Here is a 27636-nt window from a genome sequence, read left to right as displayed (position 1 = left end):
ATCCGTCTTCCAACAAGCTTTTACTAGAAAGTTGTTTCTATTTCTTGATTTTCTTTTAAATAATCATCTTTTGGTCTGAATTACACAGATTTTTAAAAATCGTTTTTATCCAGGAATCTGAGCAGAAAATTTAGCTTCGGAGTTTCATGGTAGCCTCTTTATTGGACAGTGTTTATAAGTAAGGAGCAAGCTCATTGTTTCTGGGTCTGACAGCAGTGTTGGGACCAGCAAGGTGCCCTTTGTCTACATTCCTCCCTGGTGGGATCCGGCTCTGCTTGCCAGGTGGGGTCGTCTCCAGGACTTTAAGAGTGAAGTATTGCTGATTCCCACGGAAAACAGTTGGCAGATGCAGACAGGCGTGTTATGAGAAATTTTGCCTTGCCTTGAAGCCCTCTGTTAAATAAAGGAAATTTTGGGGCTATTAGCTGTACAATTGCTAGAATGAAAGTGACTTATGTGGTGATATTGGGACTGAGTTCTAAAAGCTTGGGTTTCTGGGTCTGTTTTTTAAGTGGGTGAATTCAAGGTGGAAAAACAATGAGCCTCATTCTAGGAAATACGGCGTTTTGCACAGAAGCTTCTTTCAAAGGGAGTCCTGGTTTAACTGCCAAAATGAAACGAAGGTGGGCGCTGCCCAGAATCTCACAGGTGTTTGATTGCTTGTGGTTTTTGAAATCCTGACTGGTAGGTAAACCTGGTCAGAGGACAAAGTAAGTATGTAGGCTTTTAGATCTAAATTGCATTGAAATAAAGCTCATTTCTAAAAAGGGAAATACATAAATAAATATGAGTTGAGAAGAGTTCCCCCCTATATTATGGAAGAACTTTTGTAGAATTGGTATCATTTTTTTCACTAAATATTTGGTGGGATTCACCAGTGGAGTTTTCTTTGTGGGAAGGATTTTAACTACAAATTCAATTTCCTTAATAGATATGGGAATATTCAAGTTTTCTGTTTTTTTCTGAAGTGAGTTTCAGCAGTTTGTATCTTTCAAGGAACTTGTCCATTTCATCTAAATTGTTGAATTTGTAACTTAGGTGTTTTTGTGATATTCTTTTATTAATCTTAAAGGGTCTATAGTGATGTGCCCTATTTCATCTTATTGATATTTGCATCTTTATTTCCTTCTTGATTCATCTGACGGAAGTTCATCAACATTATTGATCCTTTCAAAGAAGCACCTTTAGATTTCATTGATTGTGATTATTGTTTTTCTGTTCTTCATTTCATTGATTTCACTGTTTCATCCTTCTACTTCCTTTGGGATTCATTTGCTCCTTTTTTTCTAGTTTCTTATGTTGGGGACCTTTAGATCAGGGGGTGGCAAACTACAGTTTGCAGACCAAATTCGGTCTGCTGCCTGTTTTTGTAAATAAGTTTTATTGGAACACAGCTGTGCTCATTTATTTATGTTTTCTATAGCTGCTGTTGGCTACCATGGCAGAGTTGAAGTGTTGAGACAGAGACCATATGGCCCACAAAACCCCAAATATTTACTATTTGACACTTTATAAGGCCAGTACTAACTTTTAATCCCTGCTTCAGATAATTGATTTGAGATCTTTCTTTTTTAATATAAATATTTTACTACTATATATTTCTCTTTAGCTCTGCTTTATCTGCATCTCATAAATTTTTATGTTTTCATTTTCTTTCAAAATATTTTCTAATTCCCCATGCCACTTTCTCTTTGACCTGTGGTTATTTAGAAATGTGTTGTAAAATGTCCATATATCTGGGGATTTTCCAGATATCTTTCTGTTACTGATTTTTCTAGATTAATTCTATTATGTTCTGAGAACATATTTTATATGATCATTTGTTAAGATGGTTTTTATGGCCTATTTGGTGAATCTTCCCTGTGAACTTGAAAAACACTTACTTTGCTGTTTTTCACTGGAGTGCTCTATAAGTGTTGATTGGGTCAGTTGGTTGATAGTGTTATTCAGCTTTTCTATATCCTCACTCATTACTCAGTTACTTAGAGAGGAGTGTTGAAATATCCAACTATAATTGTTGATTTGTTTATTTCTCCTTTTAGTTTTATTAGGTTTTTGTTTCTTTGTTTGTTTGTTTTGGCCATGCTGCACGGCTTGTGGGATCTCATTTCCCCGACCGGGTATTGAACCTGGGCCACTGCAGTGAAAGCCCGGAATTCTAACCGCTAGACTGCCAGGGAAATCCCCAGTTTTTTCAGCTTTTGATTCATGTATTTGGAAGCTCTGTTAGGCGTGTGCACATTTAGGGCTGTCATACCTTTTCAGTGAATTGATCCCTTTATCATATGTATTTTTCCTCTTTATTCTTGATATTACCTTGATCTGAAGTCTCCTTTTTCAGATACTGATATAGCCATTACACTTTTCTTTTGATTAGTGTTTGCATAAGATATATTTTTTCTTTCTTTTACCTTTTTTCCCCAAGACAACTTTTAGAACACATTAAGCAACAGAATAGAAGTACACAAGTGAAATTTAAAGTAAAATCAGTACATCAATGAGTGCGATCTAACACAAAAGTACAGATGCCTCACAATGGTGGAGGAAGGCATAAATCTAAACCAGAGATTGGAGGAGAGATGCATATAAGGGAGGAAGGACCTTGGCATACTGACTTATCAAGGTAGATTCAACTGATGTCTTTAACTTCCAAATACCTTGGGCCCTAATTGGTAGTCTGAGATAAGCATGATACTTGGTCACAAAGAGCAACAGTAGGTATCTGCTGTGTCTGGAAAGGGGAAGAAGTTCAGAATCCTGAAGAGACTGTGGACACTCAACTCTGTAATAATGAGGTAGAGGGTATGAAGCTACAAGAACCATAGGGAGACTACGCTCTTCTATGTCAGGCACTAACCACACTGCAGCAAGGTACAATGAAAAATTACTCAAGTTACTAGTTTAATGGAAGAACAGGAGTAGCTGTAGGAAGGACTCCATGGAAAATGTCCAGCTGATATAGAGAAAATAAACATTCGATCAGTGGAATAACTATGGTGCTATTTTTCAGAATAGGTACCATCACCTTAGTCACTGATCTAATGGATGTGTCTTCTTAACCCAAAGTAACAAAGGTTTTAACAGCCAGATAGCCCTCTTTTCTGTAACTCTTGGTGCAATTCTATTGTTGTTCTCACTGAGTTGTTAAATAGCATATGAAACAGATATGAGGTCACATAAACTACCTGAATAGGTTTGCCTGGAGCTTTGGTATTGACCTCTTCAACTTCCAGCTCTGGGTCTACCACTTGACACAGTTCACACAGTCTCTTGGCTGCTTCATATACATCTTTCACTGTATGAGCCACATTACAGGTAGGATTAATATTTCCTGTGTGTTTAGGATGAGCAGGATTAGTATCACCACCAAACAGAAGTGTGTGCCAGTTAATATGCATGTGGAAAGAGATACAGTTGGTATAAAACCAATCCAGAAAATATTGGCTATTACTGCTAATGAAACCCATACTTTCCCTTATATTCGATCACTCCATGTACCATTATAGGAACCACATTGTTGTTTCTATTTGTGATTTTTATCAAGACTTGTAGAAAGTTATACAAGACCTGTGGATTCTCAGGGCTCTTATTTTCATGTTTCAGAAGTTCAAGAAAGCTATGCCTATACCAACTTTGAATCAGTCACACTGAAGTCCAGTTGTTACCCATCAGAAGATTGACTTCTCTCATTGTATTGGCCAGTTATGCAGGAAGCTCCTTTTTGTAGAAACATATAGGAGATTTTCTCACACCATTATCTTTCCCCCAATCCAGGAATTGCTTAATAAAGAGCAGTGACAGCACGAAGCATAAATAGCACTTGATCTACTTGTTTAGCTGTTTAAGCAGCCACTAGAAGAGCCATATCCCCTCCAGGGTGGTGCATAGATCCACCTAGAGGCCTGGATGGACATGAGGGCTTGTGCAGCTGAGCTCTTCGGGTCAGGCATGTTCTTCGTGAGCACACCCTGGTTTCAGCTTCGACTTATGGGTACAACTGCTGCAGCACCCAGGCTGAGTTCATCACCTTGGCTTCCCCAGGCCAACCCATTCTTTAACTTTTAACTCAGTTATGCTTTTGTATTTAAAGTGGGTTTCTGAGAGTTAGCATATCTTTCAGTCTTGGTTTTCACATCTAATCTGGAAATCTATCTTTTAATTAGTATTTTTAGGCCACTTACATTTAATGCAATTTTTAGTATGGTTGTACTGAAATCTAGCATTAGGGTTTTTTCTATTCTATCTCTTCTGATTTACTTTTCTTTTTCTTTCTTCATCCATATTAATTATTTTTTATGATTCTGTTTTGTCTCAACTATTGGTTCATTATTCTTTAAAGAAATTTTTTGGTGTTTGCCCTAGGGTTTATACTATTTATTTTATTTTATTTTATTTATTTTTGGCCATGCCACGCAGTTTGTGGGATCTTAGTTCCCTAACCAGGGATTGAACCTGTGCCCTGGGCAGTGAAAGCGCAGAGTCCTAACCACTGGACCACCAGGGAATTCCTGATATACTAAATATTTTAATTAATCATGGTCTACTTTCAAAAAATATTATACCACTTCACCTGAAGTGTCACAATTTGCTTCTTACCAAGCTACAAGAGCTCTAGAGAAAAATTATGATCTAAAATACTGTTGTCTGGGTTCATTGCTGTGTTGGTAAGATCACTTCATAATTCTTTTTTCCTTATATTATCATCAAAATGTTTGCTGGGAAAACATATATAAATGCAATCAAAATGATTAGGAAATAAAAGGTAATTGTGGTTGGTAATGTTCATATAGTCTTAAATTTCACCAACATGACATAGAAAAAAATAGCTGATTGTTTGCCTTTTGTTTTCAAACAGATATTGCAGCTGTAGAAGAATGGTTAGTAAGGATCACTTTGCAACATGGATTAAATATTTATACTACTGAAGGAACACTATTGGATAGTGTTCGAGGTAAATGCCAGTAGATAAAAGTGAAGTGAAAATTTGTAATATTCTTTCAAGAAACCTTGTAAGCTATGATATGCCAGACTCTGTGCTAAGTGCTAGAGATAGATAAATAAGTGATGATCATGACTCTTGAAGGGCTTACAATCTGATGAGGCAAAGAATTAAATACACATGGGTAATTGTTAATAGAGCTCTGTAAAGAGTGCTATAGAAATAAGGAAATACATGTTTTCTATAGCCATATTGGGGGGTCATCATAAACAATGGCTTTATAGAGTTAGTTTTTGCATCTTCTATAAAGATGTTATAGAAGATATTGTTTATTGCATCACAGTCTACTTTATGAGGACCATCAAGCAAAAAGTTTTGCTCAGTCTTAGTAAGAACATTTGTATTTCTTCATAAAAAAATTGGTTGTTTTAAGGTTATGGGCACTGAGGAATATAACTGACTAGGCTTTTCTTTTTCAATTGTCTGATCTATAGCCCAATTTTGGGGTCAGCCATAGTATATAGAAAAAACCTCCATCGTGGAGGTTGTATTTATTCTCATTTTCCTCAACTTCCCTTATTACTTTTATTCTTTTGCACCCACTTTGATATGGTGCTATCTAGAAGCCAGAGTAAAAATAAATATTTCATCTTATGGAAAGAAACACCTGGGTAGCTTTAAGAAAATAATGATGATCCAGGGCCAAAATGGTGAAGTAGGACAACCTGAGCTCACCTCCTTCCATAGGCACACCAAAATTACAACTATTTACAGAGCAACTATCTATGAGAATGACCAGAAGACTAGCAAAAAAGATTTCCCACAGCTAAGCAAATAAAGAAGGAACCAAAATATGATGAGTGGGAGGGGTAGAGACTGTACAGTCTCTCTTGGCTGTATAGTCAAGACCAACATCCCCAGATTGGCAACCCACAAATGAGAGGATAATCACACTTGCAGAGGTCCTCTCTAAGGAGCAAGGGGTCCAAACCTCACATTAGGCGCCCTAGACCAGGGGTCCTGCACTGGGAAGACAAGCCCCCAGAACACCTGGCTTTGATAGCTAGTGGGGCTTGTGTGTGGGAGAGCCAGAGAGCTGTGAGAAACAGAGACTCTGCTCTGAAAGGGCACACACCAAATCTCACATTCTCTGAGTCTCAGTGCAGAGGCAGTAATTTGAAAAGAGTCTGGGTCAGACTCACTTAAGAGATCATCAACTTAAAATAATCATGTATATTATCATGTAAATAATCATGTACGTAGGTTGTTATATATGAACCTCATGGAACCCACAAACCAAAAACCTATGATGGATAAACAAAAAAGAGAAATGAATCCAAACATAATACTAAAGATAGTCATCAGGCACAAGGGAAGAGAGCAAAAGAAGAAGAGAGGAAGAGAAAAAAGAAAAAAAACAAAACTAGAAAACAATGAACAAAATGGTAATAAATATATACGTATCAATAATTTTGCTTTAAATGCAAATGGACTAAATGCTCCAATAAAAACATAGTGGCTGAATGGATTAAAAAAAAAAACACGAGAATTCACATTGTTAAAATGACCATACTGCCCAAAGCAATCTACAGATTCAATGCAATCACTGTCAAAATACTAATGGTGTGGGGGAACTTCAAGACAGAGGAGGAGTAAGATATGGAGATCACCTTCCTCCCTACAAATACATCAAAAATACATCTACATGTGGAACAACTCCTACAGAACATCTACTGAACACTGGCAGAAGACCTCAGACTTCCCAAAAGGCAATAAATTCCCCATGTACCTGAGTAGGGCAGAAAAAAAAAAGGAAAAACAGAGACAAAAGAATAAGAATGACACTTGCACCTCTGGGAGGGAGCTGTGAAGGAGGAAAACTTTCCACACACTAGGAAGCCCCTTCACTGGCAGAGACAGGGGATGGGCAGTGGGGAAGCTTCGGAGCCATGGAGGAGAGTACAGCAACAAGGGTGCAGAGGGCAAAGCAGAGAGATTCCCGCACAGAGGCTTGGTGCTGACCAGCACTCACCAGCCTGAGAGGCTTGTCTGCTCACCCGCTGGGGCAGGTGGGGGCTGAGAGCTGAGGCTTGGGCTTCGGAGGTCAGATCCCAGGGAGAGGACTGGGGCTGGCTGAGTGAACACAGCTTGAAGGGGGTTAGTGTGCCACAGCTAGCTGATGGGGAGTCTGGGAAAAACTCTGGACCTGTCCAAGAGACAAGAGACCATTGTTTCAGGGTGCATGAGGAGAGGGGATTCAGAGCACCGCCTAAACGAGCTCCAGAGACGGGCACGAGCTGTGACTATCAGTGCAGACACCAGAGACGGGCATGAGATGCTAAGGCTGCTGCTGCAGCCACCAAGAAGCCTGTGTACAAGCACATGTCGCTATCCATACCTCCCTTCCCAGGAGCCTGTGCAGCCCGCCACTGCCAGGGTCCCATGTTCCAGGGACAACTTCCCTGGGAGAACGCATGGCACGCCTCAGGCTGTTACAATGTCATGCCAGCCTCTCCCACCACAGAGTCGCCCCACGTTCCATACCTCTCCCTCCCCCAAGCCTGAGTGGGCCGAGCCCCCTAATCAGCTGCTATTTTAACCCTGTCCTATCTGGGTGGGGAACAGATACCCTCAGACGACCTACAGGCAGAGGCGGGGCCAAATCCAAAGCTGAACCCTGGGAGCTGTGCGAACAAAGAAGACAAAAGGAAATTTCTCCCAGCAGCCACAGGAGCAGCAGATTAAATCTCCACAACTTCATATACCCTGCATCTGTGGAATACCTGAATAGACAACGAATCATCCCAAAATTGAGGCAGTGGACTTTGGGAGAAACTGTAGACTTGGGGTTTGCTTTCTTCATCTAATTTGTTTCTGGCTTTATGTTTAAATTAGTTTAATATTTAGAGCTTATTATCATTGGTAGATTTGTGCATTGATTTGGTTGCTCTCTTCCTTTTATATGTATATATATATATATTTTTTTTTTTTTCCTTTTTCTCTTTTTCTGAGTGTGGATGTGTATGCTTCTTTGTGTGACTTTTGTCCGTATAGCTTTGCTTTTACCATTTCTCCGAGGGTTCTCTGTTTTTTTTGTTGTTGTTGTTGTTGTTGTTTGTTTGTTTTTGTATAGTTTTTAGCACTTGTTATCACTGGTGGATTAGTTTTTTGGTTTGGTTGCTCTCTTCTTTCTTTTTTTTATTACTTTTTAATTTTTTTTATTTTTAACAATATTTTTTATCCTAATAACTTCATTTTATTTTTCTTTCTTTCTGTCTGTCTCTTTTTTTTCTACCTTTTCTTCTGAGCCATGTGGCTGACAGGGTCTTGGTCCTCCAGCTGGGTGTCAGGCCTGAGCCTCTTAGGTGGGAGAGCCGAGTTCAGGACATTGGTACACCAGAGACCTTGCAGCCCCACAATATCAAACAGCTAAAGCTCTCCCAGAGATTTCCATCTCAATGCTAAGACCCAGCTCTACTCAATAACCAGCAAGCTACAGTGCTGGACACCCTATGGCAAACAACTAGCAACACAGGAACACAACTTCACCCATTAGCATAGAGGCTGCCTAAAATCATATTAAGTTCACAGACACCCCAAATCACATCACTGGACTTGGTCCTGCCCACCAGAAAGACAAGATCCAACCTCATCCACCAGAATACAGGCATCAGTCCCCTCCATGAGAAAGCCTATACAACCACTGAACCAACCTTACCCACCGGGGGCAGACACCAAAAACAACAGGAACTACAAACCTGCAGCCTGCGAAAAGGAGACCCCAAATACAGTAAGTTAACCAAAATGAGAAGACAGAGAAAGACACAGCAAATGAAGGAGCAAGGTAAAAACCCACCAGACCAAACAAATGAAGAGGAAATAGTCTACCTGAAAAAGAATTCAGAGTAATGATAGTAAAGGTGATCCAAATTCTTGGAAATAGAATGGAGAAAATACAAGACATGTTTAACAAGGACCTAGAAGAACTAAAGAGCAAACAAACGATGAACAACAGAATAAATGAAATTTAAAATTCTCTAGAAGGAATCAATAGCAGAATAACTGAGACAGAAGAATGGATAAGTGACCTGGAAGATAAAATAGTGGAAATAACTACCACAGAGCAGTATAAAGAAAAAAGAATGAAACGAATTGAGGACAGTCTCAGAGACCTCTAGGACTACATTAAATGTGCCAACATTTGAATTATAGGGGTCCCAGAAGAAGAGAAAAAAAAGGGACTAAGAAAATATTTGAAGAGATTATAGTTGAGAACTTCCCTAATATGGGAAAGGAAATAGACAATCAAGTCCAGGAGGCACAGAGAATCCCATATAGGATAAATCCAAGGAGAAACACTCCAAGACACATATTAATCAAACTATCGAAAATTAAATACAAAGAAAAAATATTAAAAGCAGCAAGGGAAAACCAACAAATAACATACAAGAGAATCCCCATAACGTTAACAGCTGATCTTTCAGCAGAAATGCTGCAAGTCAAAAGGGAGTGGCAGGACATATTTAAAGTGATGAAAGGGAAAAACCTACAACTAAGATTACTCTACCCAGCAAGGTACTCCTTCAGATTAGACAGAGAAATTAAAACCTTTACAGACAAGCAAAAGCTAAGAATTCAGCATCACCAAACCAGCTTTACAACACATGCTAAAGGAACTTCTCTAGGCAGGAAACACAAGAAAAGGAAAAGACCTACAATGACAAACCCAAAACGATTAAGAAAATGGTAATAAGAATATACATATCGATAACTGCCTTAAATGCAAATGGATTAAACGCTCCAACCAAAAGATATAGACTGGCTGAATGCATACAAAAACAAGATGCATATATATGCTGTCTACAAGAGACCCACTTCAGACCTAGGGACACATACAGACTGAAAGTGAGGGGATGGAAAAAGATATTCCATGCAAATGGAAATCAAAAAAAAAAACAGAGTAGCAATTCTCTTATCAGACAAAATAGACTTTAAAACAAAGACTATTACAAGAGACAAAGAAGGACACTACATAATGATCAAGAGATCAATCCAAGAAAAAGATATAACAATTGTCAATATTTATGCACCCAACATAGGAGCACCTCAATAAATAAGGCAAATGCTGACAGCCATAAAAGGGGAAATGACAGGAACACAATCATAGAAGGGGACATTAACACCCCACTTTCACCAATGGACAGATCATCCAAAATGAAAATAAATAAGGAAACACAAGCTGTAAATGATACATTAAAAAAGATGGACTTAATATTTGTAGGACATTCTATCCAAAAACAGTAGAATACACTTTCTTCTCAAGTGCTCATGGAACATTCTCCAGGATAGATCATATCTTGGGTCAAAAATCAAGCCTTGGTAAATTTAAGAAAATTGAAATCATATCAAGTATCTTTTCTGACCACAACACTATGAGAATAGATATCAATTACAGGAAAAAATCTGTAAAAAATACAAACACGTGTAGGCTAAACAGTACACTACTAAATAACCAAGAGATCACTGAAGAAATCAAAGAGGAAATAAAAAAATACCTAGAAACAAATGACAATGACAACCGAAAACCTATGGGAGGCAGCAAAAGCAGTTCTAAGAGGGAAGTTTATAGCAATACAATCCTACCTCAAGAAACAGGGAAAATCTTAAATAAGCAACCTAACCTTACATCTAAAGCAATTAGAGAAAGAACAAAAAAAAAACCCCAAAGTTAGCAAGAGGAAAGAAATCATAAAGATCAGATCAGAAATAAATGAAAAAGAAGTGAAGGAAATGATAGCAAAGATCAATAAAACTAAAATCTGGTTCTTTGAGAAGTTAAACAAAATTCATAAACCATTAGCCAGACTCATCAAGAAAAAACAGAAGACTGAAATCAACAGAATTAGAAATGAAAAAGGAGAAGTAACAACTGACACTGCAGAAATACAGAGGATCATGAGAGATTACTACAAGCAACTGTTTGCTAATAAAATGGACAACCTGGAAGAAATGGACAAATTCTCAGAAAACCACAACCTTCTGAGACTGAACCTGGAAGAAACAGAAAATATGAACAGACCAATCACAAGCACTGAAATTGAAACTGTGATTAAAAATCTTCCAACAAACAAAAACCCAGGACCAGATGTATTCACAGGTGAATTCTATCAAACATTTACAGAAGAGGTAACACCCATCCTTCTCAAACTCTTCCAAAATATAGCAGAGGAAGGAACACTCCCAAACTCATTCTACGAGGCCACCATCACCCTGATACCAAAACCAGACAAAGATATCACAAAAAAAGAAAACTACAGGCCAATATCACTGATGAACATAGATGCAAAAATCCTCAACAAAATGCTAGCAAACAGAATCCAACAGCACATTAAAAGGATCATACACCATGATCAAGTGGGGTTTATCCCCGGAATGCAAGGATTCTTCAGTATATGCAAATCAATCAATGTGATATACCATATTAACAAACTGAAGGATAAAAACCATATGAGTATCTCAATAGGTGCAGAAAAAGCTTTTGACAAAATTCAACACCCATTTATGATAAAAGCCCTCCAGAATGTAAGCATAGAGGGAACTTATCTCAACATAATAAAGGCCATATATGACAAACCCACAGCCAACATTGTTCTCAATGGTGAACAACTGAAACCATTTCCACTAAGATCAGGAATAAGACAAGGTTGCCTACTCTCACCACTCTTATTCAACATAGTTTTGGAAGTTTTAGCCACAGCAATCAGAGAAGAAAAAGAAATAAAAGGCATCCAGATCGGAAAAGAAGAAGCAAAACTGTCACTGTTTGCAGATGACATGATACTATACATGGAGAATCCTAAAGATGCTACCAGAAAACTACTAGAGCTAATCAGTGATTTTCGTAGAGTAGCAGGATACAAAATTAATGCACAGAAATCTCTTGCATTCCTATACACTAATGATGAAAAATCTGTAAGAGAAATTAAGGAAACACTCCCATTTACCACTGCAACAAAAAGAATAAAATATCTAGGAATAAACCTACCTAGGGAGAAAAAAAGACCTGTATGCAGAAAACTATAAGACACTGATGAAAGAAATTAAAGATGATACAAACAGATGGAGAGATATACCATGTTCTTGGATTGGAAGAATCAACACTGTGAAAATGACTATACTACCCAAAGTAATCTACAGATTCAATGCAATCCCTATCAAACTACCAATGGCATTTTCCACAGAACTAGAACAAAAATTTGCACAATTTGTATGGAAACACAAAAGACTCCGAATAGCCGAAGCAACCTTGAGAAAGAAACACAGAGCTGGAGGATTGTGGCTCCCTGACTTCAGACTATACTACAAAGCTACGGTAATCAAGACAGTATGGTACTGGCATGAAACAGAAATATAGATCAATGGAACAAGATAGAAAGCCCAGAGATAAACCCACCCACCTAAAGTCACCTTATTTTTGATAAAGGAGGCAAGAGTATACAATGGAGAAAAGCCAGTCTCTTCAATAAGTGGTGCTGGGAAAATTGTACAGCTACATGTAAAACAATGAAATTAGAACACTCCCTAACACCATGCACAAAAATAAACTCAAAATTGATTAAAGACCTAAATGTAAGGCCAGACACTATAAAACTCTTCAAGGAAAACATAGGCAGAACACTATGACATAAATCACAGCAAGGTCCTTTTTGACCCACCTCCTAGAGGTATGGAAATAAAAACAAAAATAAACAAATGGGACCTAATGAAACTTAAAATCTTTTGCACAGCAAAGGAAACCATAAACAAGATGAAAAGACAACCCTCAGAATGGGGGAACATATTTGCAAACGAAGCAATGACTAAAGGATTAAACTCCAAAATATACAAGCAGCTAATACAGCTCAATATCAAAAAAAAAAAAAAAAACCCACACAACCCAATCCAAAAATGGGCAGAAGACCTAAATCGACATTTCTCCAGCGAAGATATACAGATTGCCAACAAACACATGAAAGGATGCTCAATATCACTAATCATTAGAGAAATGAAAACTACAGTGAGGTATCACCTCACACCAGTCAGAATGGCCATCATCAAAAAATCTACAAATGATAAATGCTGGAGAGGATGTGGAGAAAAGAGAACCCTTTTGCACTGTTGGTAGGAATGTAAATTGATACAGCCACTATGGAGAACAGTATGGAGGTTCCTTAAAAAACTAAAAACAGAATTACCATATGACCCAGCAATCCCACTCCTGGGTATATACCCTGAGAAAACTATAATTCAAAAAGAGCCATGTCCCACAATGTTCATTGCAGCTCTATTTACAATAGCCAGGACATGGAAGCAGCCTAAGTGTCCATCGACAGAGGAATGGATAAAGAAGATGTGGCACATATGTACAATGGAATATTACTCAGCCATAAAAAGAAATGAAATTGAGTTATTTATAGTGAGGTGGTGGACCTAGAATCTGTCATACAGAGTTAAGTAAGTCAGAAAGAGTAAATCAAATACCATATGCTAACACATATATATATGGAATCTAAAAAAAAATAGAAAGAAAGAAATGATTCTGAAGAACCTAGGGGCAGGACAAGAATAAAGACACCCATGTAGAGAATGGACTTGAGGACATGGGGAGGGGGAAGGGCAACCTGGGATAAAGTGAGAAGAATGGCATGGACATATATACACTACCAAATGTAAAATAGATAGCTAGTGGGAAGCAGCTGCATTCACAGGGAGAACAGCTTGGTGTTTTGTGACCACCTAGAGAGGTGGGATGGGGAGTATGGGAGGGAGATGCAAGAGGGAGGAGATATTGGGATATATGTATATGTATAGCTGATTCACTTTGTTTTACAGCAGAAACTAACACACCATTGCAAAGCAATTATACTCCAATAAAGATGTTTAAAAAAATACTAATGGCATTTTTCACAGAAGTAGAACAAGTAATTTCAAAATATATATGGAAACACAAAAGACCCTGAATAGCCCAAACAATCTTTTTTTTTAACATCTTTATTGGAGTATAATTGCTTTACAATGTTGTGTTAGTTTCTGCTGTATCACAAAGTGAATCAGCTATATGTACACATATTTCCCCATTAAAACAATCTTGAGAACAATGCTAGAGGTATCACGCTCCTTGATTTTAAATTGTTGTACTGTAAAGTTATAGTAACTAAAACTGTGGTACTGGCTCAAAAATCAGACACATAGATCAATGGAACAGAATCAAGAGTCCAGAAATGAATCCATACTTATGCGTTCAATGCATCTACTGTACAAAAAAGGAGGCAAGAATGTACAGTGGGGGAGAAGACAGCTTCTTCAATAATTAGTTTTGGGAAAATTGGAAAGCTACAGGCAAAAGAATCAAACTGGACTAATTTCTCACACCTTATACAAAAATACCTGAAAATGGATTAAAGACATAAATGTAAGACCTGAAACCATAAAACTCCTAGAGGAAAACGTAGGCAGTACAGTCTTTGACATAAGTTGTAGCAGTATTTTTTTGGATCTTTCTCCTCACACAAGGGAAACCAAAGCCAAGAACAAATGGGACCGCATCAGCTATTGTAAAAGGCTTTTGCACAGCGAAGGAAATTATCAACAAAACCAAAAGCCTACTGAATGGGAGAAGATATTTGCAAATGGTATATCTGATAAGGCGTTAACATCAAAAATATGCAAAGAACTCATACAGCTCAACATAAAAAAAAATGAAAAACCTGATTTTAAAAATGGGCAGAAAAACTGAATAGACATTTTTTCCAAAGAAGACATGCAGATGGCCAACAGGCACATGAAAAGATGCTCAACCTCACTGATCATCAGGGAAGTGCAACTCAGAACTACAGTGAGCTATCACCTCACACCTGTCAGAATGACTATTATTGTAGAGTCAAGACATAACAAGTGTTGGCAAGGCTGTGGAGAAAAAGGACCCTTGTGCACTGTTGATGGGAATGTAAATCGGGTGCGGCCACCGTGGAGAATGAATAATTCTTAAAGGTTGCAGCTGCAGAGAGGAGGCCAGTGTCGTCGGGGCACAGTAAATGACAAAGTGGTGTGGGGTGAGTGTAGAGAGACTGGCAGAGACCACGGTAAAGTGTGTGGATTTTATTCTAATTATAATGAAAAGCCACTGGAATATTTTAAGCAGGACAGTGATAAATTCCGACTTCTGCTCTGTGAAAAAGATCACTTTGGCTGCTGTGTAGAGAACTGACTGTCGAGGGAGGAGGATAAGAATGGAATAAAGGAAATTGGTTGGCAGCTGTCACCACAGTCCACGCAGGAGATGGTCTGGGGTACTTGGGCTGTGGGACAAGTAGTGGAGATGGTGAGAAGTCAGAGTCTTCAGGATACAGTTTGGAAGTAGAGCTGATATGACCTCTGGGTGGACTGGGGATGAAGGACACAGATATTAAGGATGAATCCTAGATTTCTTACTTGAGCAATCAAGTGGATTGTGGTATCATTTTCTGAGATGCTGAAGGTGTGAGGAGAAAACATTGGGAAGTGGCAATCAAACATTAAGGTTAGAGTTACAGTTGGGAACCTTTCTTCATTACCTATCTCAAATGAGATGTTGAAAAATATTGTCCCTACTTCCTCATCTCTGATCCAGAGTCCAGACTACTCCACTAAAATTGCTCTTAATACAATCACCAGTCACTTTCACATTGGTCACTTTTCTGTCTCCTTTGTAGCTTCTCAGCAGTCAAGACTTTTGATCACTCCCTCATTCTTAAAACGTTTAAAATAGACCACATGGGTAAAGAGGCATTTTCGATTCAGTGCAATCATGTCCCAGATACAAGCTCAAATCTCCCTGTCCTTTAAGATCTGGTCATTAATTGAACACATATGCTATACCCTGGAAAGTCAACTGCCTTCCCCCAGATTTCTTTGAATTTCAGAGTGAATTAGTTTGGTTATAAATTGTGTCTCTTCTTCTTCTTGGCTGTCGCCGTGCTACACTGTGTCAACCCAGATGGAAACTTAGCTCCTTTTCTTGCTTTGCACAAAGTGAAGCATATATCACCTAAAGTCTTTGGTTTTGTAGCAGATTTTATTGAAAATTTGATGAGGAGATGGAGGAGAGTCACCATGCAGAAATGTAAACAACTACAGAGTGATTGTGTCTCTATTCTTGAAAGTCCTTTGACTATTTTTGAAATTCGAACAACAGTACTCTGTCAAACTGTCCTTGCTTACTTTTTGTATTCTCTTTTCTCATTTTTTCAGAAAAAAAAAATCCTCCCATTTCTCATGCTTTAAAAATTCACTTTATCCAGCTCCAACCCTTTGTATATCTAAGAGTAGATTGCTGCGTTAAAGGGTTGGAGATGTCCTACCTCTGATTGGTTTTTCCTGTTTGTCCCTCCCTAACTCCTTTGTATCTTCCAGAAATCCTTCTAAGTGTCTTGGCCACTGATGACAACTTTCCCTGTTCCCTATTGCTTTTCTAGATTTATTCTTATTTATATATATATATATATCTCCTGCTCTCTATGGGATTGGGAAAGTGAACAGAAAGTAAATGTGTGGCCTCTCAAAGCAGAAGTTATTCTCTATGCTATAAATGTGCAAACCCTGTGATCCAGCAACTCCATTTCTAGGGATGGATCCTGTGGCCAATTGTATTTTCCAAAGATGTTCAAAGCAGTATCTCCCACCTCACCTGCTCTTCTGTAGTATGACCTTGCCAGGCCCCCTTCAAGGAAATTAGACTTCATTCCTCCTACTCAGGAAAATAAGAATCGACAACCTATTTTTAACTGATGAAAAGTGAGGTAATACACCCATTTTTTAAAACAATGGAACAGTTCCTTTACATAGTGCCTTCAAAACCCATAAAAGAAAGCAGTTATGAATTATCAGAGAAATGCAAATCAAAACTACAATGAGGTACCACCTCACGTGGGTCAGAATGGCCATCATTAAAAAGTCTATGAATAACAAATGCTGGTGAGGGTGTGGAGAAAAGGGAACCCTCCTACACTGTTGGTGGGAATGTAAGTTGGTGCAGCCACTGTGGAAAACAGTATGGGAGTTCCTCAGAAAACTAAAAATAGAACTACCATATGATTCAGCAGTCCCACTCCTGGGCATATATCCAGACAAAACCATAATTCAAAAAGGTACATGCACCCCTGTGTTCATAGAAGCACTATTCACAATAGCCAAGACATGGAAACAACCTAAATGTCTGTTGACAGATGTACGGATAAAGAAGATGTGGTACATATATACAATGGAATATCACTCAGTCATAAAAAAGAATGAAATAATGCCATTTACAGCAACATGGGTGCAACTAGAGATTATTGTACTAAGTGAAGTAAGTCTGACAGAGAAAGACAAATATCATATGATATCACATATGTGGAACCTAAAGTATGACACAAATGAACCTACCTAAGAAACAGAATCATGGACATAGAGAATAGACTGCTGGTTGCCAAGGGGGAGCGGGGTGGGAGAGGGACGGATTGGGAGTTTGGGATTAGCAGATGCAAACTGATATATCTAGAATGAATAAACAACAAGGTCCTACTGTATATAGCACAGAGAAATATATTCAAAAGCCTGTGATAAACCATAGTGGAAAAGAATATGAAAAAGAATGTATGTATATGTATAACTTAGTCACTTTGCTGTACAGCAGTAATTAAGACAACATTGTAAATCAACTATATTTCAATTTATAAAAATTAAAAAAAAACTTTTTAAAGACAAAAAGAAAACAGTAGTGTTCTATTTTCAAGAGTGCTGCTACAACTTAAACACCAAAACTTGATTTCCACAGAACCTATTCTTCAGTGGAAACTTGGGACTATAATGACAAAAAACGACATTAGTGAATTATATCCACATGTGGTAGATCTCAAAACGACAAAGTGCCCATGTGCCAATGATGTAGTGTTACTTGGCTTCATTATGAACACAACAGTTGATGGTAAGTTTGCGGCTTTATTCAAATTTGGAGGTGGTGTTTTGTATTTTATTACAGTGATGTTTAACTGGCAGTACAAGTTAAACACATAGGCGTAATGGAGTGAAAATGTCTCCTAAAAACACCTAAGAACTTACTTTTCATCACTTTCCCTTGTCTACTTGCTAGTGTGGTAAACTTTTTTCTCTGTGACTTTTGCCATGTTACTAGTGACTTTAGTGTCTCTCCAAATTTCCTTGATACTCTGCCCTCTGTTAATATGTTCCTCCCTCCCAGAGATTATTCATTGCATTTCTAATCCATCTTCTATGCCTGCCATATGTGAATAGGTAAAGTTGTTCTAAGGTATCACACTATTTTATTTGTTACATATGTGTTTTTCAGTTACTGTTGTAATATTTAATAGCATCCTTACACATTTCAATTACTAATCATCTTGTTCTAGTTTGTTTTTCTTAGGTCATTGATGACCTCCTAGTCCCCAAATCTAATAAATATGAGGGAAAAAAAGAATTAAAAGATAAGAAACAAAATTTTATTACTCATAGATTATATGTGTATCTATATAAAAATCCAAAAGAATCAACAAACTATCAGAACAAATATGGGAGTGCTATGGAATTGAGGAACATATTAACAATATATAAAAACCACTCCACCAAAGAGTAATTAAAGATTATAATTTTAAAAGTCCTATTCAGAAAGTAATAAACCCCAATAGGGACCTAGAAATAAACAAAAAACGACTTGCAAGGCCTGTTGTATAGAAATTATAAAACTTTAATGAAGGCTATAAAAAAAGACTAAAAAAGATATTTTATGTTCATGAACAGGAACTTCTGGTATAGTAAATATGTTAATTCTCTCCAAGTTTATCAATCAGTTTGATGCAAGTCCAAGAAAAATTGCAGCAGTATTTTGTGTGTGTGGAAATTGATAAGCCAATCCCAAAATTAAGGTGGGAGAATAAAGCAACATGAATAACAAACATAATTTTAAAGAAGAATAAAAAGCACAATAGGTTGCCTACCATGACTTATTATAAAGTAATAGATTCAAGCAGTATGCACTGGTATAGGAATAGACAGATAGCCTTGCCCCAGATTTCTTTGAATTCCTAATGTCTTGCAGTCTTTTAGATACCTCTAGCTTGGAGTGCCTGATTGTGCTGAATTAGTTTAGAGAGCCTGTGTCTCTTTTTCCTCTCTCAACCAGATGGAACCTCCTTTTCTACCTTTGTTCCATGGATGCCAGGCTAGGGCCCCCTCCTCCTCTCTGTCCAAACCTGCCTTACTTTTGTGAGTCACAGGAAAAGAGCCAGTCTCTGCATCCTGCCACACCCCTGAGAGTCATAGGAGAGAAGGGGCAGTCTCAACTCCTTGGGGTCTCACTCACCCGATCACTTCAACGTCTCAAGAAAAGAAACAGTTTGGAAACCTGTTTTTAGATGAAACTACATTTTCCCCCAGCTGGCCCCCACTGTGCTGAAGCAGAAAATAAGTTCCCACAGTATCAAGCCTAACTAGCAGTTTCTTTGTGAGGCCCTGGTTTGTCCACCCACCGGGTTTCATCCCACATGGAGTTAATGGTGGGAACAGGTATCCAGGAGCCCCATGTGTTCCAGTTTCGACTAATTACCCACATTTCTCTTCTATGACACTCCTAATGCCATCATGCCTCTCACCCCAGTTCTATGTCACCACCAGAAGCCTAAGCCTCCAGGTCACTTATGGTTACTCTATCCCACATACTGTTCTGGTCTTCCTTTAAATTCACCCAAACTTCTGTCCCTCTCCATCTACCCAAATCCATTCATTGGAATTTGTGGTCTGTCATCAGCAAATTCCCCTGTACTACTAATCTTTTCTCAGAATGGTCCCTTAACTTTCTTGCTGTAAAGAATAATCTGGCCACTCCAAGTTAACATTCTTTCCCCTGAGGCCCTCTCACATGTCACATGCCTGAGTCTCAAGGGTCATTGTCCTTGTTCCTTAAGGGCTACTTATTAATAATTACTCCTGTCTTCTCATTCAGAATGCCCAGCTCCTTTGAACTCAGACTTTACTCCCTCTAGCTCTTCTTGGTTGGCAGCCTATGATGACCTTCCCATCACTCACACTCATGGATGAGTTTAGCGTCTGGACCCCTGCCTTCCTCTCCACCTTATTTTTGTCACTATGTTTGGTGATTTCACCACCCATATGGACCCATGCTTTCAAGGCCTCCTCTCCTCCAATGATCTTTCCCCCATCTTACTTCTGTGGTCATTTTCTTGACCTTGTTGTCTCTGATGTTGTTACTGTCTCCAAAATCTTCACTACAACCATCTCACGCTCTGCCCACTACCTTCTATTCTTTCAGTCTACCCTAGTGCTCACACACTGACATTTCTTTGATTTCATGGAGACTTCAGTATGTCGTTTCTACCACTTTTTTCACTCCTCAACATCCTTAACTTTTTCACCATAATTTTCATAGTCTCTCCTTATAAATACTTCTGTAACTTCTTTGCCCTTCTCTTTCTTCCTTGCCTGCACAATCCCAACTCTCCTTAAAACCACCTCTATGCCACTGGAATAGCAGAATGTTACTAGAAAGTTGCACACCAGTCTCACTTTAAATTTCCACGAAGTGGTCTCACTATAAATTCATGATCACAAGTCCCAAGTGGGTACTCAGCACTGCTCAGAAATCTTATCTCTCTTCCCTGGTATGTTTATTTTCCCACTCTGCAAAATGACCTTGTGACACCTCTTCCCACTCCTCAAACACTCTACTTCACCTCCTTTCCTTCTCCGGTCTCAACTGTGCCTTTAATACTTGATGTAGAAGACTAAGACTGATCGCAAGGCACTCCATCATCGCTCCTGTGCGCGTCTGCCACCCTACTTGCCTTTCTACTTGCGTGCTTTGCCTTCTTGCCTGTTGCATCATGAGAAGTGTCTCTGCTGCTACCAAAGGCCACTCCTCACCCCTCGTGTCCTGCATCCCATTCTCCCCAGTCATCTGGAGAACCTTGCTCCTGCATCTGTCCCGCAGTTCTCACCTTTCTCTCCCGTATCATCATGCTTTCCCTCTTTACTGGATTAGAGGCATTAGCATACAAACATACCTTAAAATCCCCCATCTTAGCCAAAATCTTCATTTATCTCACTTTACCACTATCCCTCATCCCTCTGTTCTCCTTCAGACAAAGTGTATGGGCAGAATTTATTGTAGGTGGTGCTACATTTTCCACCTCCCATTTTATCTTCATTTCACTGCATATCGGATTGTTGCCATCACTGTTCTGAAACAATTCTTCCCAAGATCGCCCGTGATCTCCATGTTGCTGATTCCAACAGCCAATTCTTTATCCTCATTCTACTTTCCCTCCCAGCAGAATCTGACACAGTTAACCACTTTATTTCTCCTCAAAACACTTTATTCTCTTGGGTTCTTGACACCACCTTCAGTTACATTTATCTTACCTCATTGATCACTCCTTAGTTTTCTAAGCCTGCTCTTTTGTTGTGACCCCTAAAGTGCCGATGAAATGGGGCTTTGTCCTCGACTCTCCTTCCTTATGTAACCAGATTCTCTCTGGGAAACTTAATCCAGTCCTCTGGTAATAATGCCACCTTCAGGCTAATGATCCCTGAATTTGTATTTCTGGTGCTGACCACTTCCTTGAAACTAAATTCCTATATTCAGTTGTCTGTTTTACAATTCCTCTTGATGCATCTCAGCTATAATAAGTCTAAGCCAGAGCTCTTGATTCATCTCCCTCTAAAATCTGTTCTCCTCCAGTATTCTTCATCCCAATTCATATCCAATTACTCAAAAATAAAATCTAGCATACACTCTTGACTGTTCTTACTCTGATGGCATTCCAGGACGATGCCACATCCAGTGTCTATCCTCAGTGTGACCACTTCTCTCCTCTGCTAAAATCTTTGTCAAGTCAGCACTGGTTTTCCACGAGACTAATTCACAGCCTCTTAAGTGGTCTCCCTGTTTCTAAACCCGGTACAACTTACCCTCCGTACAGCCACCACAGTGATCTCAAGTGTAAAACAAATCACATCATTTTCCTGCTTCAGACATTCCAGTGGCTTCCCTTTGCCCATTAGAATAAAATCCAAAATCTTTGCAAAATCTACATCAGCTTCTGTAACCCTGGGATGCAATTGTGGCCAGTGTGTCATAGAGAGTGGCCTATAACTTAATTTCAGGCTAAAATATCAACCAGAATAAAGCATTTATTTTACTGCTTACTTCTCCATTAAATATTTCTAGACTTTGCAGGAATCCAGTCATGTGATATGCTGGATACCTATAATCATCCCCACTTAGAATATAGTGTAGTGTTATCTGCAGAACTAGATTTCATGCTTAGAAAGGCACAAGCTTGTCTTTAGCTTTCCTCTTTCTGGAAAAAGTGGATGATGATAACATTTCCTTCTACATCTTTCCCTACACAGAAAAGAGCTGGGAGTTAAAACACACACTTCACAATACGAGTGATCCTACATTCATCTTTTGGAAACGAAGCATGTGCATTGGATTATCAACTCTCTTCAGGCTCCCTCTACCCTCCACCGCCCCCATAGTTATGCCTGTTGACTAGACTTCAGATTAATGTTCTGCATTTAAAACACAAAAGACTCAGGACTTCCCTGGCAGTCCAGTGGTTAAGACTCCACGCTTCTACTGTAGGGAACGTGGGTTCGATCCCTGGTGGGGGAACTAAGATCCCACGTGCTGTGTGGGCGGCAGAGCCAAATAAATAAATAAATAAAACCAAAGAACAAATATTAAAAAAAACAACAACTAGATAAGAATTTAAAAAATAAATAAAACACAAAAGACTCTAAGCATTCCTAGCTATGGCCAAGGAAAGGTGAGATCAAGGAGCAAAGAGTTTTCAGTATTTCCAACATACTCAGTCTCCTTTTAATAAGTTCTCATAGGTTTTAATAGGTTTAATATTCTCATATTAACAGTTTTTTTTTCTATTTTTAAAATCACAAATATTAAAGTAAATCACTTTATAAGTAAATCAAACATAGTTTCTTCCCTCTTGGGGTTCACATTTTAATTTTCTTCTTTGGAGTTTTTGTACTGTTGACTATAATTATATTCTTGAAATAGGAACATATTTTTGCTTAGAAGGATATTGTCAGGGAGGAAAAGCTCTTCCTGTACCCTCTTAGGTTATGATTGGGGGCCTACAAATTAACCAAGACATTAGCAGGAGAAAAGACATGCAATTTTTATTAATATTTATATTCACAAGAGTTCACAGAAAAGAAATTCAAAGAAGTGGTTAAACTTGGGGACTTATGTACCATCTTAACAAAGGAAAGGGGTCTAGGCCTCAAGGGACAAGAAACTGTGGCGAAGTGACAAGGAAATATGTGGGTGGACTAATGGGAGTTAAGAGTTATTTTGGTAAAGTCTGTTTATGCAAACTCATCATGGTGTCAACTCCCTGTCTCTGGTGATTAGATTGCTCTCTCTTCTCTTCCTGATACAGAGTGAGGTGGTTAGAAAATGCCCTGCTTTAGGCAGGCAAGGGGAAGCACAGAACTCTTCCTGCATCAGTTGATTCTCAGTTGCCTCCAGCTCAAAATAATCCTTATGCCAAAGTGCCATATTCTGGGGGTGGCATATTCTGATCCCCTTCAATACAAAACAAAATCCTTAATAATTAGATGGTTGGTTAAACTCATGTGGTGTAACCCAAGTTACTTTATCTTCCAGTGCTGGGGGGAGTGAGATTCAAACTGAGGGAGGGGAGTTGAGGCAGGGGTGGAGAGTGGGCTGGAAGGTGGGGCAGATGCAGGCTCTGCCCACTAAAGACCTAGCACCTTAGGAGTTGGTTACTCACTTTACAAAGTTGTGTTGCCTTAATTTCCCTTTTCTCTCATGGTAGGTGTTTACATAGGCCTCAGCTTTTCTGGATTTTGGAATTATGATGATACCACGTGGTATAACCTGACAGACATGGTCTATTCCCAAGTTGGAGAAGGTAATTCCTCTAACAGTGCCTTCATCCTCAGCATTTCCTTTACATCAACACTTGATGGATATTTATGAAATGTCTTTGCTTTGCTGAGGACGTCACATTTTCCTTACTTTTTAACCCATGGTATGATTTCTTCCTTTAGAACACACAGAGCTTTCCATGGTGGATATGGTTTTAACAAATCATTTTTTAGTTATCCTCACCTCTTTGGGTCTTTTTATAAGTGGAGATCTTCGGTATCCATCCTCCTCTGTCTTAATGGTAGGTGAATTGCTCTGTAACTAATAACCTTAAATATCTTCTGTGACATAAAGTAGAAATAGTGGATACTTGAGTTATGTGTGGTGTATCTTAGAACTAAAATGCTTCTTCCTTTTAAAAAACGTAAAAGCGTAATATAGTGACTTTTTCCTTTGCCTTATAGTGTTGAATACATCATTTGGAAATGGTGCTAGCTTTATTGCTATACAAATTTATGAGACGTTTCAAATAATTCATATAGAAAATACCCTATATACTTATAAATAGTCATGTATGTTCCCAAAATTCTTTAAGGTACATAAAGCCAGATATAGTATTACAAAATAACATAAAATTATGTCCTTCTGATGAGTTTTTTCTTTTTATTCTTAAATGGCTATATCAAAGCTTCGACACCATGTTTTTTGTTTTAAAGTGCTTCCTCAGCTTCTGCTTTGTCACTCCCATCTGCTCCAAAATAAAGCATTGAAAAGAGACATTAATAAATAAATAAATAAAGTAATTAAAAGTAAGTTTTGGGATTGAGAGAAGGGAAATCAATTCTTAAATATGTTAATAAATAGCTCTCAAAATTACCTCAACAGAAATAAGAACAGTAATAAAGACTTAGGAACAGTAGGAGAAAAGATTGGGGAAGTGTAGAAGGTATGATTGTATTGGTTAAGAAGTAGTTATTTCTTATACATGGTAATTATTACCTTTTTTCAGGTATACGAATATTCACAACCTTCCTTCTTCCTCATTATCTCTAAGAAAGTATCATTTGTTGCTCAGACAACTAATAGACCTGGCCTTTTATGTGCTTATCATGTGGTTGCTAAAGAAGAGAGTTGAAACAGCCAGGAGCAGTGACCTGAGGTCAAAGCACAGAGAGTTAGGTGTGGGCTGTACATCCTGAGGGCCTGGTCTAGGAGCTGCACTGGGCTGGGCAGAAGACAGAGTGGCCATGGAGAAAATAGTGGGATAAGGATGTGTCTTCCTAAACCCCAGTCGGTGGCCGACCTAGTTTCTTCCTATACACTTCTTAACTCCTCCATTTAAATCATTAAAAGTTGGGGTTTTGATCTCAAATCCTTTCTGGAATTAAGTTAAAGTATAAATAAATTAATCAAATGGTGGAACAAGGCAAAGACTGAGGGGGAAATCTCCAAGATACCCTGCAAACTACTTAAGAAGCTGGTTTTAGTGTTTGATACTCCTAACTGCTGGGATGTAAAAAACATCATCTCCTTTAGTATAATTTAAATTGCTGTTTTGTTATGCCTTCTGATTTACAAGCAAAGATTAAAATTCCTTTTTTTTCTTTCTTCTAGTTTTCAAGGGCAGACTTTTGTGGTTTCGAAAGGGTAAGAAGCTTTCAATTTCCAAGGGTTGGTTAAAAGATATGTGTTTCTTTGGTGACCTAAGAGATGAGGTGCAAGACAGGAATTCATAATATAGATTATTATTGCTGATACTATAATATTATTTACAGTTTGAACTAAAAACATGTATTTCCAGTAATCATTAAGCAATGATATCCCCTTCTGTTTCAAAGGAGGAAATGCCCCCTCTTTGTCTCTGAGGTGGTCCCCACCCCATCTTTATATGTTCTGTCCAGGATTGCTGTGGTTGTTCAGTGCATTCTGCACAAGGACACCCAGTTGAAAAGATAGTGAGAGCCGAAATATGGCTAACACTTGACTCCCCAACCCCCGTGTAGGTCTGTGCCTACCTTGTCTTTTTCTTTTTTATAAATTTATTTATTTTATTTATTTATCTTTGGCTGCACTGAGTCTTCGTTGCTGCGCGCGGGCTTTCTCTAGTTGCAGTGAGTGGGGGCTACTCTTTGTTGTGGTGAGCACGGGCTTCTCACGCGGTGGCTTCTCTTGTTGTGGAGCACAGGCTCTAGGCACGCGGACTTCAGTAGTTGTGGCACACGGGCTTAGTTGCTCCGCAGCAGCATGTGGGATCTTCCTGCACCAGGGCTCAGAACCCGTGTCCCCTGCCTTGGCAGGCGGTTTCTTAACCACTGCGCCACCAGGGAAGTCCCAGGACACTCTTTCTAATTTGATACAAGTACCATGTAAACTCTGATTCTACAGCTCTGATTATAGATTTTGTTCCATCAGTTATCTCCCCTCTCTGTTACGAGGTCAAGTTCTGAGATTCAACTAAGTCATTCCCATCAACATCTAAGCATGCTTTAGTTTGGAAAGCACAACAAAATGATGAGCATTTCTAGCCTTTTGCCACGTCTCCTCCCCATTCTGTCCTCATACAGGCCTGTGGGCACACACTCACCTGTGCATACACACGCACACTCACTCACACTGTCTAAAGCAAAGGGGCACTTATTTCTCAGGAAACAAAAGGAACTGACTTCTTGCTGTACTGATTGGAAGAAACGTGAAGCTGAGAAGTGGGAAGGCCAGGTAGGCAAAAGTGATTTACATCAGAAAAAGCAAGGGGGAAAACTGTCAAGAGAGAATTCCAAACCTAGCTAAACTATATCATTCAAGAATGAGGGTGAAGAAAAGAAATTGTCACGGATAAGGCATCAGGAGAGCTTACTATCCAGAGACTCCCGTGAAGGAGTGGGAGACAGACCTAGAAATGTAAGCTGTAAGTGAGACAGGAACCTTGTTTGTGCTTTTTACCAGACCTAAGCCTGCCCTTCTTTTTTTTTTCATAGCTGCAAATATTCCATTGTGTAAACTTAACCAGAGTTTACTTAGCCTGTCTCCTATTGATGGATACTTGGGTAGTTTTCTAATCTTTTGCTTTTGCATTACAAACAATGCTGCCATTAATAATTTGTACCAAGCAAGTTTGTACATGTCTGGGTATATCAGTACAATACATTCCTGGAACTTGGATTCACACATCAAGGAGTAAATGCTTGTGCAATATTAAAAGATAATCACAAGTTGCCCTTCATAGAGGTTTTTACCGTTTACAAGGATATTAAAATAAATCCTCCTGAGCTAAAATATTTCAGCAAAACTCAGGGGTTTCTGGTAGTGATGAGGGAGAGGGGAACTACAAGTGTCCTAAAGATAGTGAGGTCGTGGGGCAGGGGAAAGAAAGGGGGAAAGTGAACTTATTCTTAAAAGTATAGGAATTTACCTTTGGAAAAGACGTCTTCTAAAATGATTGAAGGAAGGATAGTAAGAATGGGGTGTATGTTGCTGTCCAGCCAGGAATTTGAAGGAGTTAATACGTGGTGATTTATTCATTCACTTATTCATCTATTCAACAGATGTTTGTTGAGCCAGGCTTATTTAAACAAAGAAGATTCCATAGTGAACAAGACAGATAAAGTCCTGACTCTCCTGTAGCTTCCCATTCTCCTGAGGGAGCTAGACCATGAACAAGTACACAAATATATGCAGAATATGATTGTAGAGAGTAACAAGGGTTTATTGAAATTAAAGCAGGGAAGAGCAATAGAGAGTGAAGGGAAGA

The 27636-nt window shown here is 38.7% G+C and overlaps 1 protein-coding gene across 1 annotated transcript in view; it reads left to right on the top strand.

The window, feature by feature from the left end:
• Positions 1–27636, top strand: part of CATSPERB (cation channel sperm associated auxiliary subunit beta) — a 129106-nt gene that overhangs the window by 23358 nt on the left and 78112 nt on the right. The window contains exons 6-10 of the mRNA XM_082618973.1: positions 4856–4951; positions 17772–17921; positions 23836–23931; positions 24071–24189; positions 25503–25535. Coding sequence (XP_082475099.1) covers positions 4856–4951; positions 17772–17921; positions 23836–23931; positions 24071–24189; positions 25503–25535 — 494 coding nt within the window. The remainder of the gene's footprint in view (positions 1–4855; positions 4952–17771; positions 17922–23835; positions 23932–24070; positions 24190–25502; positions 25536–27636) is intronic.

This window comes from Mesoplodon mirus (genome assembly GCF_964341445.2).
Source record: "Mesoplodon mirus genome assembly, chromosome: 4".
Lineage (NCBI taxonomy): Eukaryota > Metazoa > Chordata > Mammalia > Artiodactyla > Ziphiidae > Mesoplodon > Mesoplodon mirus.
This window is presented reverse-complemented; position numbering and strand designations above follow the sequence as displayed.